This window comes from Acanthisitta chloris, unplaced genomic scaffold (assembly GCF_000695815.1).
Source record: "Acanthisitta chloris isolate BGI_N310 unplaced genomic scaffold, ASM69581v1 scaffold5865, whole genome shotgun sequence".
NCBI lineage: Eukaryota > Metazoa > Chordata > Aves > Passeriformes > Acanthisittidae > Acanthisitta > Acanthisitta chloris.
Window position 1 is genome coordinate 28120 of NW_008673042.1, and position 14914 is coordinate 43033.

Here is a 14914-nt window from a genome sequence, read left to right on the forward strand (position 1 = left end):
GGGAAACATGCAGAGAAGCCCGTTTCATTAGCTTTGTAGCATCTGTGTTGAGCAGAGGCTGTTGTTTCTTGACTTGTTTTGTACTAGGGGTGTTCAGCAGCTACTGAGTAACACATCTCTGGGGATAACTAGGTGGCTTCAGAGTGATCAATCCAGCAAATGTTTTACATAGGTGAAGTAGGTGGATTTGACCTCATAGGAGTTAGGAAATCTGTGCAGGAAATTCATTAGCTTTGTAGCATCTGTGTTGAGCAGAGGCTGTTGTTTCTTGACTTGTTTTGTACTAGGGGTGTTCAGCAGCTACTGAGTAACACATCTCTGGGGATAACTAGGTGGCTTCAGAGTGATCAATCCAGCAAATGTTTTACATAGGTGAAGTAGGTGGATTTGACCTCATAGGAGTTAGGAAATCTGTGCAGGAAATTTAGCTTTTTAGACATCCACCTTTGGAGATCTGAGCATTTGTCACCAAGTCTCGCAGGAAGGGTGATCCTGCTTGCACCCAGGCCTGTGAGGTTGTGCTGACTCAGTCTGTGGAGTTAGAGCATTGGTTGTGAATATTGTCCTGTTAGCAGTGAAATAGTCTCTCTGGCAGTTACACCTGTTGACATACCAGTCTTCAAGGGAGTACTCTAACAGAATAATAGAACTTAATTTTGCACCTGTGTAGCATATGGCTAAAAATCTCTGTAACTATTTTAGGAAACCAGATGTATTAGTCTCTAAGAAGTAATGTGTTCAGTGCTGTTGTTAAGTGGGAATTGCTGCCATTTAGTACCAGGTGACAAAGTTCCCTGTTAAGTTTTTAATCTTAATAGAATGTGCCATAGCTGATCTTCTGCTTTGGTGGGATGGACAGAAGTGGTTAGGTGATAGATGCCAGCAGTAGTGAATCAGCAGGAGAAGGAATTGGAGACTGGGAGAAGGACAGGCCGTGCCTTCCCCATCTTGATCTGATTTATTTTTTTCATGGATCTTGATATCATTAGGAGTACTTAATGGCAAAAGAGAAGCTGTGAGCACTACTGGAACTGTTGGTGTCAGGAAGTTACCTGAAACACTACTAGCTGACCTCCTCATTCCAGGGAATGGCTGACTCTTTTGTCCCTGCAGTGAGTGCTGCTCCTGGGGTACCTCCTGGCTGCTCAACTAGCCCAGTGTTCTCAGGGCCTGCTGAGGCTTGGGTTGCATGTAGCTGGGTGTTCATATTCTTAAGTTTCCCCTAAAATTCTCAAAATGAGATGTTCACATACCATTTAAGGTCACTTCCAGTGTTGATTGTTGCCATACATGGCATTTGCATGGAACAGAATTTATAATTTCTCTCATATGTTTCTTATTCAGTGCTTTTCCATCAAACCTGTTGTGAAGTGCATTGCTTGTTCTAATACAGCTGCTGTGTGACCATTTTTGTTTGTGAATGTTTCCTGTGGGCACCCATGGTTTGACTGCTGCTGGTGTGCAAGTTACCTGTGCAACCTTGCTTCAGTCAAGTGTTTGTTAAAATATAAATTACTCAGCAGCTAATAACTTTTCTCCTCTCTATGATCAGGTATTTGTGGTTATAGCAGACAGAGCTTCCCATTCTGGGTGAGTTGACTCCTATTTCAGAACTTGCTTTTTTTCCTGTGTTCCTGCTGCCAGTAAAATCCAGTCCAGCCTGGCTATTGGATAAAGCTTTTTATTACCCCCAAATAAGATAACATAAAACCCAAGACATCTACTGCTGAGAAGCACAGGAAAGAGAACTGGAGCTACAGTTCAGCTTTTGTGTACCATTATATACCCTTTGTAAGAAAAGTACTTCCAGAGAATTAGTGTTGAATTCACTGAGAAGTAAACTTTGCTTGTGTATTTCACAATAGTTTGCTAAAATAGCAATGTGCATTGCATACCTTGCCTTAAAACGCTGAGTCACTGATCTGTAGAGAACAAGTTGTTAATAATCTATTCAATTACTGTTTGCAAGTCTTCAGAATTAAGACACAGAAACAAAGGGCGTTTTGCCTTCTCTGTTGCACAAGATGTTGCAGTGGGTTGTTTCCATGCAGTACATTAATCTGACTGTATTTAGTTTTATAGTTCATGGAGCAAATAAGCCAAAGTGAATAATGCAGTTTTAATGTGCAGACCACTGAGCTTATGCTTTAAAAACCAGTATTCATCACACTGTTGGGCTGGCTCAAGACTTTAGAACTGCAGTTTAGATCCATTTCTTTTGAATTTCTTGACTGATAATAAAGGAACATATGTCTCTTGGTTTGACACTAGTGGTACAAAGAATTCAGAAGATCTTTAGTGTTGCATTAGGGGGTAGGGGGCAAACTTTAAAATTATAATTTATCTGAAAATAAAACCCAAACCCCTTTTATCTTTTTTGCTTGATTGATGAGGAGCTGAACCATTTAAGAGCTTCCTGATGAAGCAGAGGGGTGGGCTGTTGGGAAAAGTCAGACTCCCTGGCCCAAGCTAGCACGTTCTGAGTTTTGGTTTTGGCCTGATCATTAGCTCTCTCACTGCTGTTCAAATAAAGCACCGCCTGGGAGTCACTTAAGCACATTGTTACCTTGACTCGTGAATAGGTATTGCTATATGCAGATCAGAATGCTCTGTACCCTGCAGGATCAGCTGCTCCATGGAATATGCTCTGGATTTCTTTGTTTTGTGCTGAGGTGCAGTGATATGGAGACTGGCAAACTTGCCAGTGCCATGTAGGAGAACTCCGGCTCGCCTGGAATAGATGAGGGAGTTTGCTTTAGATTAATAACGATAATAATAAACAAACAAACAGAACCCCCTGCAGGTTCAGGGTCACACAGTGAGGGTGTGCTGCAGCACACAGGAGCTCTGTGCAGTCACAGGAAAAATACTTGTTCCACAGACCCAGCAGATAAGAATTTTTAATTAGTATTTTAGCCAAGCCTGGAGTTAAAATCTGAAGTTGTTTTGATCACTTCAGAAGTTGTGTTCTGTAAATACATAAAGAAAGTACTTAAATTCTGCATAAGATAGCCGTGGTTTGCTGAGCAAAAGCTTTCAGACTCGGTTGGCCTTTCCCACCTGCATGGAGAGAAAGCACAAGAGTTCTTTGTGTGGGCGAGAGTAGATGGGTTTAGCTGTCACATGAGAGGAAGATAGCTGCTTCTGCTTTTGAGAGAACAAGCAGAGATTGTGAAGCCTCTACTGTTGTATTACATTGTTCATGAATTCAAGTCCAAGGGCCTCTAAAAGACTTTTTTTATATCAGTTGGGAAGTTAATCATGGTTATATGAACAAATGAAATACTGTGCCATTCTTTCACTGCTGGGGTGGTGTTTTCTGTCTGGTATACGAAGTATTCATGCGACTGGGATAGTTCATGCCATGGAATAACTAATATAAGAAACACAGTAGCTCTATATTTTTAACTTGCACCTATATTATTTCAGAGCTGTACTGTTCTTATCAAAGATATTTGTATTTGAATAGATTCTTTTTGACTGAGAAAAAAATGAAGTTGACTCTTTTCATACAGTTTTTTCCTCTGTATTTTAGACTTTCAGGCACATTCTTCATTCGGACTCTACCTGCTGCTATAATGTCTTTGTTTTTCATGAATTATCACTAGTTTCAGTCTGTTTCTGGAAGGCAATAGCGTGGAATTCAATGCTGAGACAAAAATAATTATGTCACTTGCAAGTGTTAAGAGTTAAGCAAGTAGTAATGTTTAACCTCTGAAAAAACATCCATTCTTAGGTGGATTGTGTTTCTATTTTTAAGCATTTTAGGTCTTTAATCACTAGACACAGTTCTGCATATCTAAAAATGAGTTACTAACAGTAGATTTAGGTTGCTTGAAAGAAAATACATTTTGTTTACAGGATCCTTCTGCTTATTACATTTCAGCGCTGAACAGGAAGAATTATTTCCTGCCTCAGAATCCTTTGTTTCCTTTGTCTCTGCAATGAGAGGGAAAAAAAAAATAACAGGAGTACTCCTGACAAGCAAAAACTTGTCAGTTTTTTAAGTACAGATTTGCCATAAATGACCCCAGTAATTGCTGCTGAAGATAGGAATTGTAATTTTAACATAATTGTATTGCAATGACTGTTACAGGGAATGTGTTGTAGGTCACCACACAGTACATAAATGTAGTTGTAACTGCATAGCTAAATCTTTTATAAGCTGAGACTGCAGGCAGAAGGCAGTGCTTGTAACTAAATTACGATACAGCCTTATCTTCCACTTTGAGTTGTGATTTTATTTTTGAAATAAAACTTCACTCTGGGAGTTGGCTTAATCAAGCTTGCTTATTTTTAAAAAGCACCAGCTTCAAGACAATGGGTGGGGATCATGTGCTGCTGCTTAAGAATGTGGTTTTCTTGGTGATTTAGCAGATAGCTCAGCAGAATCAGGAAATCTTCCAGACTGCTCATATTTGTTTTTCAGTGTCTGACAGTATTTTTGCTTTTTGGTGCTGCCAGCAATCACAAGCAACTGCTTTGCTGTAGGTCAAAAAAACGGATCCCAGATGGATTACACTTTCATTTTACAGATAGGAACTTGCTGTGAATTTTGCTGCAATTATAGCTGACTTGAAGAGTCATCAGCCACTCGGAAAGCAATTCTCAAGGCTACTAGCGTTAATTTCATGGCTTCTGTAACTAGTTCAAATGTACTTTGGGCCAGGTTGGATGGAGTTTTGAGCAACCTGATCTAGTGGAAGATGCCTCTGCCCACAGCAGGATGTCTGGAACTAGGTGATCTTTAAGGTCCCTTCCATCCCAAACCATCCTGTGATTCTGTGAGAGTTACTGTGTATTAGCTTCCGAGTTCCCTTTTTTTGAGAAAAGTTAATAAATAGGAAGAGGCAGTACCTACATGGTTTCATGCTTGTGCATGCTATGAAGATGGAAAATTGTCACCATTAATTTATATTCATTTTGTAAATTGTTTTAAAACAGAGATTGCAGGGTCTGATTGCCAAGTAGTGCATGAACTATCACAACACTTGTGAAACCTTTGGTTGATGACATGACATACAGGGTAATTTTTGTATTAGTTTAACATTTGCCAATATCTTCCCTTTGCTGGGTGTTCAATGCTACAAGCAGTACACACATTTTTAAAAACCGTCCCTCTAAACAGGTATGCAGAATAACAGATCAACTGTAACTCTTAAAAGGCTTGTTGGAGTCTGAGGGGAAAAAATGTTTTAGCAGCTGCATTGTAAGGAGAAGGGAGGAAAGGGTGGCACAGAGTTTAAGAATGCTGTGGCATCGCACCTTAACTAAAATTGTGTTTATGACTTCTTTTTCTTTGCTGTAGTCGTGACATGGAGAATAAAGAAACCCTCAGGGGGTTGCAGAAGATGGATGACCGCCCAGAAGAGCGCATGATCAGGGAGAAACTCAAGGCAACGTGTATGCCAGCCTGGAAGCATGAATGGCTGGAAAGAAGAAGCAGGAGAGGCCCGGTGGTAAGTGGCACTGATGGGAGGGCACCATCTGTAGCAGCTATGACACGTGAAAACCCTTTATTTAAATGCCTTTCTGTTAGAAACCTCTTCTTCTTAGCCATTTTCGTACTGTTAATCGTGGCCCTCCTGCCTGTTTTTTATGAGGTGTTTAACAGGAACTGCGGGTGAGTTTCTAAAATGAGCCTTATTTTTTAAGCAGAGGCACATGACTGCCGCTGCTCTGTGCGGTGTAATACTGCGGCAATGCTGCCCTCTGACGGCAGCAGCCCCCACACTGCCTCTGCTTTGCGTCGGAACTGGCTAAAACCACAGCCAAACCTGGGCTGTTCCTGCAGCCACGTCTCCACTCTGCCAAACTGGGGGTGACAGAGAATCCTCTCAACCTGTTGAACACTGCTTTTGCATAAATGGCTTGGAAAGCAGTTTGGAGAAATTGCAGGTAGATCAAACCTGGAGCTTTTTAAGCTCAGATAATTTAATACCATTCTTTTCAGCATCATGGTGGTTAATTAATAGCCATTACTTACCCATAAATGTGGTTGCATTGGTTGATGTGACTCCTGTGTGCCACTTGGTGGTAGTGCTAATTTGAAACTAAGGTCATCTGATGCAGTAAACAAGTGTTTGGGGACAGCTTTTCCAGGACAAAAATAAGGTTCTGTTGGTTCTGTCATGAGAAATGATACTGAAAATACTTACAGGTGCACCAGAAGAAAAAACATCTCAAAAGATCAAATAACACAAAACAGTATTTACTTGAATAAATGTAAATGTATGTGGATTATTACATAGCTTGACACTGTTTTCCCTCCTCAGCCCACTTCCTCTGAGGTTTCTGCAGTTTTTTGTACCACTTTTGATGCTCTAGATTATCAGTTACTACCATTTGACATTTTAAGTGTTTTCAAACACTAGCAGCTGGTAACTAATTTGTCCATAGGTACACGAATTTGAATTCTGACCTTCCAGGAAAGAAACATTACAGTAATTGGGGGGGTGGGGGGGGAAGCTTCACAGCTCTTCATATTACACTTTTATCATGTTCACTTTAGTAACTGGGCATTGAGTCTAGATGTCTCTTCCTACCCATACCCTGAGCAGGGAAAGCCCCTTTCAGTTTTTCTCTTAGAGGCCTCTGGAGTGTTTTAGGAGAGGTCTGGCCTGTTCAACTGAGGTGTTCCCTGGAGCTTCCTTCCAGCTTTGAGTTAAGCCTCTGAGGCATGGAAAAAACGTAGCACTAAAACTGAATTTGTCCACTGTGACTGGCTTTAATTTGATTTCCAGGGACCTTACTCTTTTTGTGTGTTATGTGGGTGTGCTGGCTTTGGCTGGGCCAGAGCTAACTTTCCTTACAGTGACTAGTATGGGGCTGTGTTTTGGATTTGTGCTGAACTCAGGGTTGGTAATATAGAGATGTTTTTGTTATTGCTGAGCAGAGCTTACACAGAGCCAAGGCCTTTGCTGCTTTCCACTGCTTTCCATACTGCCACACAGGCAAGGAAGTTGGGGGTGCATGGGAGCTTGGCAGGAGACACAGCTGGGAAAGGTGACCCAAACTGACCAAAGAGATATTCCATACCATAGGACATCATGCTCAGTATATAAAGTTGAAAGAAGGAGGAAGGGGAGATGTTTGGAGTGATGGTTTGTCTTCCCAAGTCACCATTAGGTGTGCTGAGGTCCTGCTCTCCTGGAGGTGCTGAAGCACTAAATTAATTCCTTGTTTTGCTTTGCTTGTGAGCATGGTTTTTGCTTGCCATGTTAAGCTGTCTTTATCTCAACTCACGAGTTCTCTGGCTTTTACCCTTCTGATTCTCCCCCATCCTGCTGATGGCAAGAGGCCATGTGGGGCTTGGCTGCTGCCTGGGGTTAAACCATACCCCCTCAAGTGAGAGGCAGGCTGCTGAAAGATGTCTTGAAGTATTCCAATCCTCAGTGTCAGAATTAGGTGTTGAGCACTGTATGTACATGTGTGCTCTCCCTTTGCTTGCGCACCTGAGTTTCTCCATGTTGTGCAGCACTGTGCACAGTGATTAGCTCAGGTACAGGATGTGGTGTGGCTGTTTTACTTGCATGGCAGCAGAAGACATGGATGTGGTTTTTACAGGGCACAGCACACCTAATTTTGATGCATTGCCTCCAGGTTTGAAGTAGTTTTTACTCTGCTGTAAGTCTTGTACTGTAGAAGTAGTAGCCCCAGTATTTCTCAGATGGTACTGTGTGTAATGAGTGGACCAAGCACTGCAGCTCTTAATAAGCAGAGAGTACCTGTAGAAAAAAAAAATATTTTTGCTTCTGCTATTCAAATGGAGAAACTGTTATGCTTTGAGGTATCATGAATGACAGTTATAGAAGTACTTCGAGAATCGAATGAGTTTCTACCACAACTAGCATAAATGGACAGGAAGAGGTTCTTGCTTTTATGTTGCATGTAGATTAACAAGATAACTCCTATTAGATGTTAACAATAGAACCTAAGGGATATGCAAGCTTTGGATGTCTGAATAATGCCTTAATTATAGAAAAAATGTTTTGATTAATCGGTTTTGCTTTGCTATAAGTTTACCAATTAGTAATTCTAACACATGGTTTAATTCCCACAAGGTGGTGAAGCCTATCCCTGGGAAAGTAGATGGATCTGAAATGAACAAACTCTGCCTAGAACCTCAAGCTGAAGGACAAAGCACTGCTTCTTCACCTACACAGAAAGGAAGACGTAGTCCTTCTCCTAGCAGCTCCTCTTCATCATCTGCCAGGACAGTTAAATCTGAGTCACCAGGTGTTAGAAGAAAAAGGGTATCTCCAGTGCCTGTAAGTTGCAAGCTGTGATGTAATTTTTAATTTGGCTATGTTCTGCAATCCTTTGCTTGTTGGTCCTCCTTCTGTAGGGCAAGATGCTGATACAAAGGGGTTATCACAGGGTATCCCTTGAGTGAGAGACCCAGATCCGTGTCTCATGTGATGTTTCTCATGTATGAAATTTTATTCTCTACTATTAGGGTGCGTTTTTAAAATTCAGTTCTACTTTCCTTTTTTTTGTTTTTAGGAAGAAATACAGATAGTAATGAATACATGTATGTTCTCTTAGTTTCATTAGCACAAAGTGGTGCTAGCAGCTTCTTTTTTTTTCCCTTGTAGTCAGTTTTTCCTGCAGGTCAGGACAGGATTGTTGACTAGATCAGGATTCCTGCAGAAAAGTGTTGCTGGTGTGCTGTTTGTGATCCTCTGTTTCAGAACTGATCTTTATGCACATATTACATGTGTGCGTTGTTAGAAGTCTAAAATCACTATCATTGGATTTGAGGAAATCTGGAATAAAATGTTTTGAACAATAGTGACTGCTTTAATTAAAGAAGATCAAGAGCGTAATGTTTTGAGCAATAATGTCTAACATGTTAACTTGTTACAAAAATGCTCAGCAGTTAAGCTTCAGTTGACTTGTTTACAAATTCACAGTGCACTTAAGTAAGAATAAGATCTAGGTGGTTTTATTGTCCAGTTGTTCTAAACAAGGTTTCCAGTATCTGTTAAAATACGCTCTGCTACTCCTCTGAACTAGAGAGAAATATCACAAGTTACAGTACTGCAGTGCAGGTCCTTTACTCTTGACAAGAGAAGCTGAAAGGTTAAGGAAAGAGAAAACAACAACTCGCCAAACTATCTGATTTAGTCTGTCATCCATTTTCACTTGATACTTGTCTTTGGTTTATATTAACCTTTCACACTAAAAGTGTTAGAAGTCCAGGCTGTGTTTTACTTGGCTCTGATGGGCAGTGAATCCATTGTTACCTTCACCCTAGCTTGCAATTCTGCAGCTGTAAATAAAAGCAGAAGATTTGAAATCGGGTGGAACCATTAATGCATATCATAATGTTAGAGATGTGAAGAATTTAAATGAAGACCATTTCCTAAAATGTTTGGGCCTTTGAATTTTTGATCATGGGGAAACAATATAAAGGAAACCACAAACCAAACATCGTAAGCTAAAAGTTACTTTCGTTCTGTAAAGGAGAGAAAGCTGTATCTTTTTTCTTTTCTTTGGAATTTTCTCAAACTTTTATCTTCCATGAACATATATTCCCTCTTGTAAACTGCAGTCCTAGCAGTTCTTCATTTATGAAATACATTAGCATTATAGCCTTATATAGTAATTTCCTGTGTTAGGTCATAAATCTCTAATTATCTTCAAATTGAATTACGCTTGATAATTCAGTAGTAATATGATAAGGCAACCAATGAGGACAGGAATATAGAAGCAGTTAGAGACTCCTTCTCTATCATAATGTCAGGCAAGTTTCAGCTACAGAATTTGAGGTTTCTCTTCTGCCCTCCAGTTATGAGCATGAAAGAAAATAATCCATTTTCAGTCATGCAGTGCAAGCAGATTGTAGCAGTTTTGGGGACTCTCTTACTCTGTCATTTGGAGGGGGGAAATAAATAAACCACACATGACTGAACACACTTTTGTCTTATGAATGCTTATGGTGGAACCACTGATGTAGTTTCAGAGTGGACGAATAACACCACCTCGACGTGCCCCATCTCCAGATGGATTCTCTCCATACAGCCCTGAGGAGACAAACCGTCGTGTCAACAAAGTGATGCGAGCCAGGCTGTACCTGCTGCAGCAGATAGGACCCAACTCTTTCTTGATTGGAGGGGACAGCCCTGATAATAAATACAGAGTGTTCATTGGGCCTCAGGTAGGGAATGCTTTTGTGTTCTCTAGAGCTTTTACCAATTTGTAGTTAATCTCGGAAAGCCGAGTTAGATCAATCCTTGATAACAGTATAAAGTAATGATTAAAAGTGGCCGTTTGTGCTCATGTAATAAAATTATCAGCTCCTATGTTGTGTATTAGTTTTGTCTAAAGTTTCTCTTTAAGAAAAAAAGACTCTAGTTGGGAAGTAATTACTGTTCTGTCTGTTTCTCATTCCTAGAAGTGGCTCTGAGTTACATGTCTTCAGTGTCTTTAGCTAAGATTTGGCCACTTACGTCCTCTATTTGTGGGTCTGATTTTTCATACATATATTACTGAATAATATTTTGGGAATTCTCACTTTCTGTGAGAGGAGATTTATGCCTATATACGAAATATTTTGCATAAACTACTAGGTTTTGGGATTTTCTCTTTTCCTCTGTGTGGGAGTGGGTATTGTATGTTCTAGGATGCACTTAATTGTGGAAAAATCATTAAGTCAGTAGAGTCTTAGCATATACTTTGATGTGCAGACTTGTAGCTGTGGCCGTGGAACATTTTGTATTCATCTGCTGTTTGTCATGCTGCGAGTGTTCCAGCTTGAGCCCTCAGACCCAATGCTCTGGAGAAAGACACTGAAGAACTTTGAGGTAATCAATTTCTGACAGATCTAATAACAGATCTAAAATATGCTCCATAATGTCTTAAAAGTGCTGAAAACTGTTAGATTTCAAAGCAACAAGATTATATGTTTTTAATTTTATCTTTAATTCAGTCTCAAGAACTCTGTAAGGAGAAAAATATTTATCTGCAAATAATTGAACTAATTGAATAGTAAAGAGCTGTAGTTTAGTAAGTGACTCAAATCTGGTGCTTCTTCTAGTCAGATTTGTAGATCTGTCTCGCTGATTGGCTAAAAGTGAGAACATGGGACTTTGGAAGTGATTGCATGTATACTTTAGAGCTGTTACTCATTTTTAATAAGCAAGTAAGTTTTTGTTGTAAAGTGTTTCTTGTGATCTGTTCATTAGTAAGAGTTCTCCTTTATTAGTAAGGACTCCTGCTGCTACTGGTAACACATTATTGCATAGGTGAATAGAGGGGTTTTTAGCAGTAGTTACTCTTGGGCAATACTACTTTTAATTACAAGCTATTCATAGCATAAATACAACTGTTGCTGTCTTTTTCTGATGTTAGGTTGAGAGTTTGTTCCAGAAATATCACAGTAGGCGTAGCTCGAGGATCAAAGCTCCATCTCGTAACACCATCCAGAAGTTTGTCTCACGCATGTCCAATTCTCATACATTGTCATCATCTAGTACTTCTACATCTAGTTCAGAAAACAGGTTAGTATTTTATTTAAAGGAATTAAAAGCTTTATTCTGTAGTTTTAGAGTCACCTACATTCTTTTTGTTCAGAGCTGCTCTCATTTCAAGCCACGTTAAGTCTCTGCAATCGAGTCAAGCATACATCAGTCACTGTGGTACCAAGTGGGCATATTTGTCTTGTGACTTCTCTTTGGACAATGTTAAGCAGAGTTTTTGACCCTCTATGAATTTGGGAAACAAACATTTGAAATGTAAGTGCACGGCTGAAGCAGACGTTACCTGTGGAAGCCTATTTGTGTGCATTTGTTCAACTACAGCACTTGTGCAAGTGTTGACAAAAGAATAAACATGATTTTTCTTTGCCTCATGTCCTGCTTTGGAGAAAAGCTTGTGCCTGTGACAATATACTGAAAAACTTTGGGGTAAATGCACTGTGTAAAGACATATGTAAAAATATATATAAAGACATAAGTAAGCATATATTTTTTAAAACACTTTATTTAAAATGTGTGACTAAATTAAGAAAGCTATGAAACTATTAGGTTTTTAGTTTATGCAATACTGAATGATGCCTTGTTTATGAATTTTAAGGGATGTTTTATTCTTTGGGGTTTTTTTTCAGTTGACTGCTTCTACTTGAGTGCTTTTGCAAGTTCTTTTCCATGACTTTGAAGAGATAATCTTGCTTAATTTTTTAAAAAAAATTTCTGCAAGCATTACTGAGTGAACTGTACATCCTCTAGAGAGGTCAAACCATGGAAGGCAGCCTAAACTGAACCTTTCTTTTCTGTGAAGTGAAACCTAACTTAAGAAATGCCTTGATATGTTACTTTATGATAATAAGCAAATAGTTAGATCAGTATTCAAACAGGCATATAATTCTGGTGTAGAGATTGTGACCTTGATTTCACATCATCTTTTACTTATATTCCCAAGTTGTGTCACTGTAAATAAATTACATAAACAAAGCAGTTAAATGCATGATCTACCCTGGAACTCCCTACCTGGCCAAGCAGTTCCTTTACTGTAGATCCCTTGCATAGGAAATATTTTTTCCATAGGATGGCCGGGGATTGTGAACTTCATGGCATTAATTACCACTTTTTACAGGATTTAAAGTTTCCAGTTGTTTGCCAGTGCACCTGATGGTTGGTTCCTGGCAGTGCTGGTTCAGTGAGAAAAGTTGTTTTGTGCAAGTCTGATTTTGTATTGGAGAACACTGAGCATCAGATTCATCTGAGGTAGAAGTTTACTCAGTTCTGATAATTACTGTGACTTGCACAGTTATTTGTTTTCACTGCTAAGTCTTCAAAAGTAAGCTCTAATTAATGCATATACACATGCTACGGAAATTAATTTTTCACTGTAAGCGTATTTTGGTGGATTTTTCAAGTCAAAAATAGTGTAAACCAGTTGCAAAGAAATAGAAAGGAATATTATGATATAGGAATGATGTGTGTGCAAGTTAACCTTATTTTTAAAATACATTATGGGCGCACAGTTTCGGGGTTCCTGCAAACTTCTGGGCACATACCAGCTACTAGTTAAATTTTTGCTATGAGTAGTAAGAGTTTTGCACATTCACACAATATTGCAGAAGGTTAAAATCTGTTCTTCACCACGTGTTTAAGTTCAGAATAATTTTTTGGGGTAAATCTCTCATATCCATTTAAAAACTAAGATGGGGAAAAATAAAATAGAAACAACATGTCAAACAGGGGAAATGTGGTGGTTTTTTTAAATATCTGCATGTGACATGTGGGTGTGTTAGTGTTCATGTGAACCCGTTGCATCAGTTTCTGTTAGTGGCAGAAAATGGTTGAGTATCTGTTAATTTTTTGAGTTTTACATGTGTGCATCAAATAGTATTTAGTTTCCCATAATGATGGGCTAAAGAGTACCTTGATACTCCCTGCTCTGAAAGGAGTGTGATGGAAAACAATGTGAGTAGCTCTCAGAACATAAAAATTTCTTGTTTTTTTCAAATCCAAATGGTAAATTAAAAAGCAAAGGTTGGTTTGTTTAAAGAAGCCTTATGTGAAGTGCCCAAGGCTGAGCCTTTCAATCTCTAATTGGTATCTGACCTAGTTTGAAAAGATGTCATGTGTTTTGTGACTTTCCCTTTCATTTCAACAAAGTGGTTTCTGTACTCAGTGCTTCTAAAAATCTGGTTGCTTACTTATTCAGACCAAGGTTTAGGGGAATGATTCATGAGTAGCCTATACGTGTACAGAAGTGACTGTTCCAAACAGGAAGTTAATTTTTTTAACTGTTAAAGCCTGTTCTGGATTTTGATATGCCACTTTTACAACCACAAATATCTCTCTTTGTAGTATGAAGGATGAAGAAGAGCAGATGTGCCCCATCTGTCTGTTAGGCATGCTGGATGAGGAGAGCCTCACTGTGTGTGAAGATGGCTGCAGGAATAAATTACACCACCACTGCATGTCAATATGTATGTTAGCATCTTTGTTTTGCTACATTCTGATGACTCTAGGCACACAGAAGTATTATAAATTTGTATGGATTTGGGTTTTATTTGTTGGGGGGTTTATAATAAAAACCCAGAAACCTGCTCAGAAGTGATGACTGGTAACTCTGAGAGTTTGCTATTATTCAAGTACAATATGCCTTATTGTATTGTTATTCACAAATCAAGTTTGGAATTTGATCCTCTGAGAAAGAAGTTAACTGCAGGGCTAGAGGTTTGAGCCTCTTCTACCACAGTGAAAAGATTATGTCCAGTTCAAAGAAAGTTAGGAACAGACTTTCATCCCCCTGTGACTTGTCATTAGAATGCATGAAAGTCATCTCCTGTCTGCCAGGATGAACTATGAAGTATGTTTATAAAATACATTAAGAAAAAGTTTAAGTATTTACACTTTGCTTTAACAAATAAAATTTGAAAGTGTTGCCTGTGTTTGAGGTACAAGAGGAACTGCATTGCAGTTCTTAGTTTATAATACCAGTTGTGGTGAAGCTAAAGTGAAGCATTTCTTCACGCAAAAAAAAAAAAAAAAAAGGCATTTAAATGCCCTTATTTGACTGCCCAGGCTGTTGCAAATCGCTCAGGTCAGAAGCGTTTGTTCTGAAACTATGTTCTTCAGTAAAACCTAGAACTAGTAATGACGTCCTCTGGTTTTATACACTGTAAACGTGAAGTACATGTTGTCCTGTTGCTATGTTCCAGGGGCGGAGGAATGCAGAAGGAACAGAGAGCCACTCATCTGTCCTCTTTGTAGATCTAAATGGAGGTCTCATGATTTCTATAGGTGAGGAGTCAGTCAGTGTATAACGAACTGTTTCTGGATCCTTAGCTGATGTTTGTAAATATGCTGGAGTGTTTGTTTCAGTAAGTGTTTAATCTGTTAATCTGTGTTATTTGTTGATCTGTAGTCACGAATTGCCAAGCCCTGTGGATTCCTCT

At 39.2% G+C, this 14914-nt stretch overlaps 1 protein-coding gene across 1 annotated transcript in view; it reads left to right on the forward strand.

Annotated features, from left to right (window-relative positions):
• The first annotated feature begins 5312 nt into the window (after positions 1 to 5312).
• MAP3K1 (mitogen-activated protein kinase kinase kinase 1, E3 ubiquitin protein ligase) overlaps positions 5313 to 14914 on the forward strand; it is a 23330-nt gene continuing 13728 nt past the window's right edge. Inside the window, 9 exon segments of the mRNA XM_009074743.1 lie at positions 5313 to 5459; positions 8064 to 8270; positions 9962 to 10162; positions 10692 to 10808; positions 11356 to 11504; positions 13821 to 13942; positions 14678 to 14759; positions 14884 to 14910; positions 14912 to 14914. The exon segment at positions 14912 to 14914 is cut by the window's right edge and continues 142 nt beyond it. Coding sequence (XP_009072991.1) covers positions 5316 to 5459; positions 8064 to 8270; positions 9962 to 10162; positions 10692 to 10808; positions 11356 to 11504; positions 13821 to 13942; positions 14678 to 14759; positions 14884 to 14910; positions 14912 to 14914 — 1052 coding nt within the window. The 5' untranslated portion in view covers positions 5313 to 5315.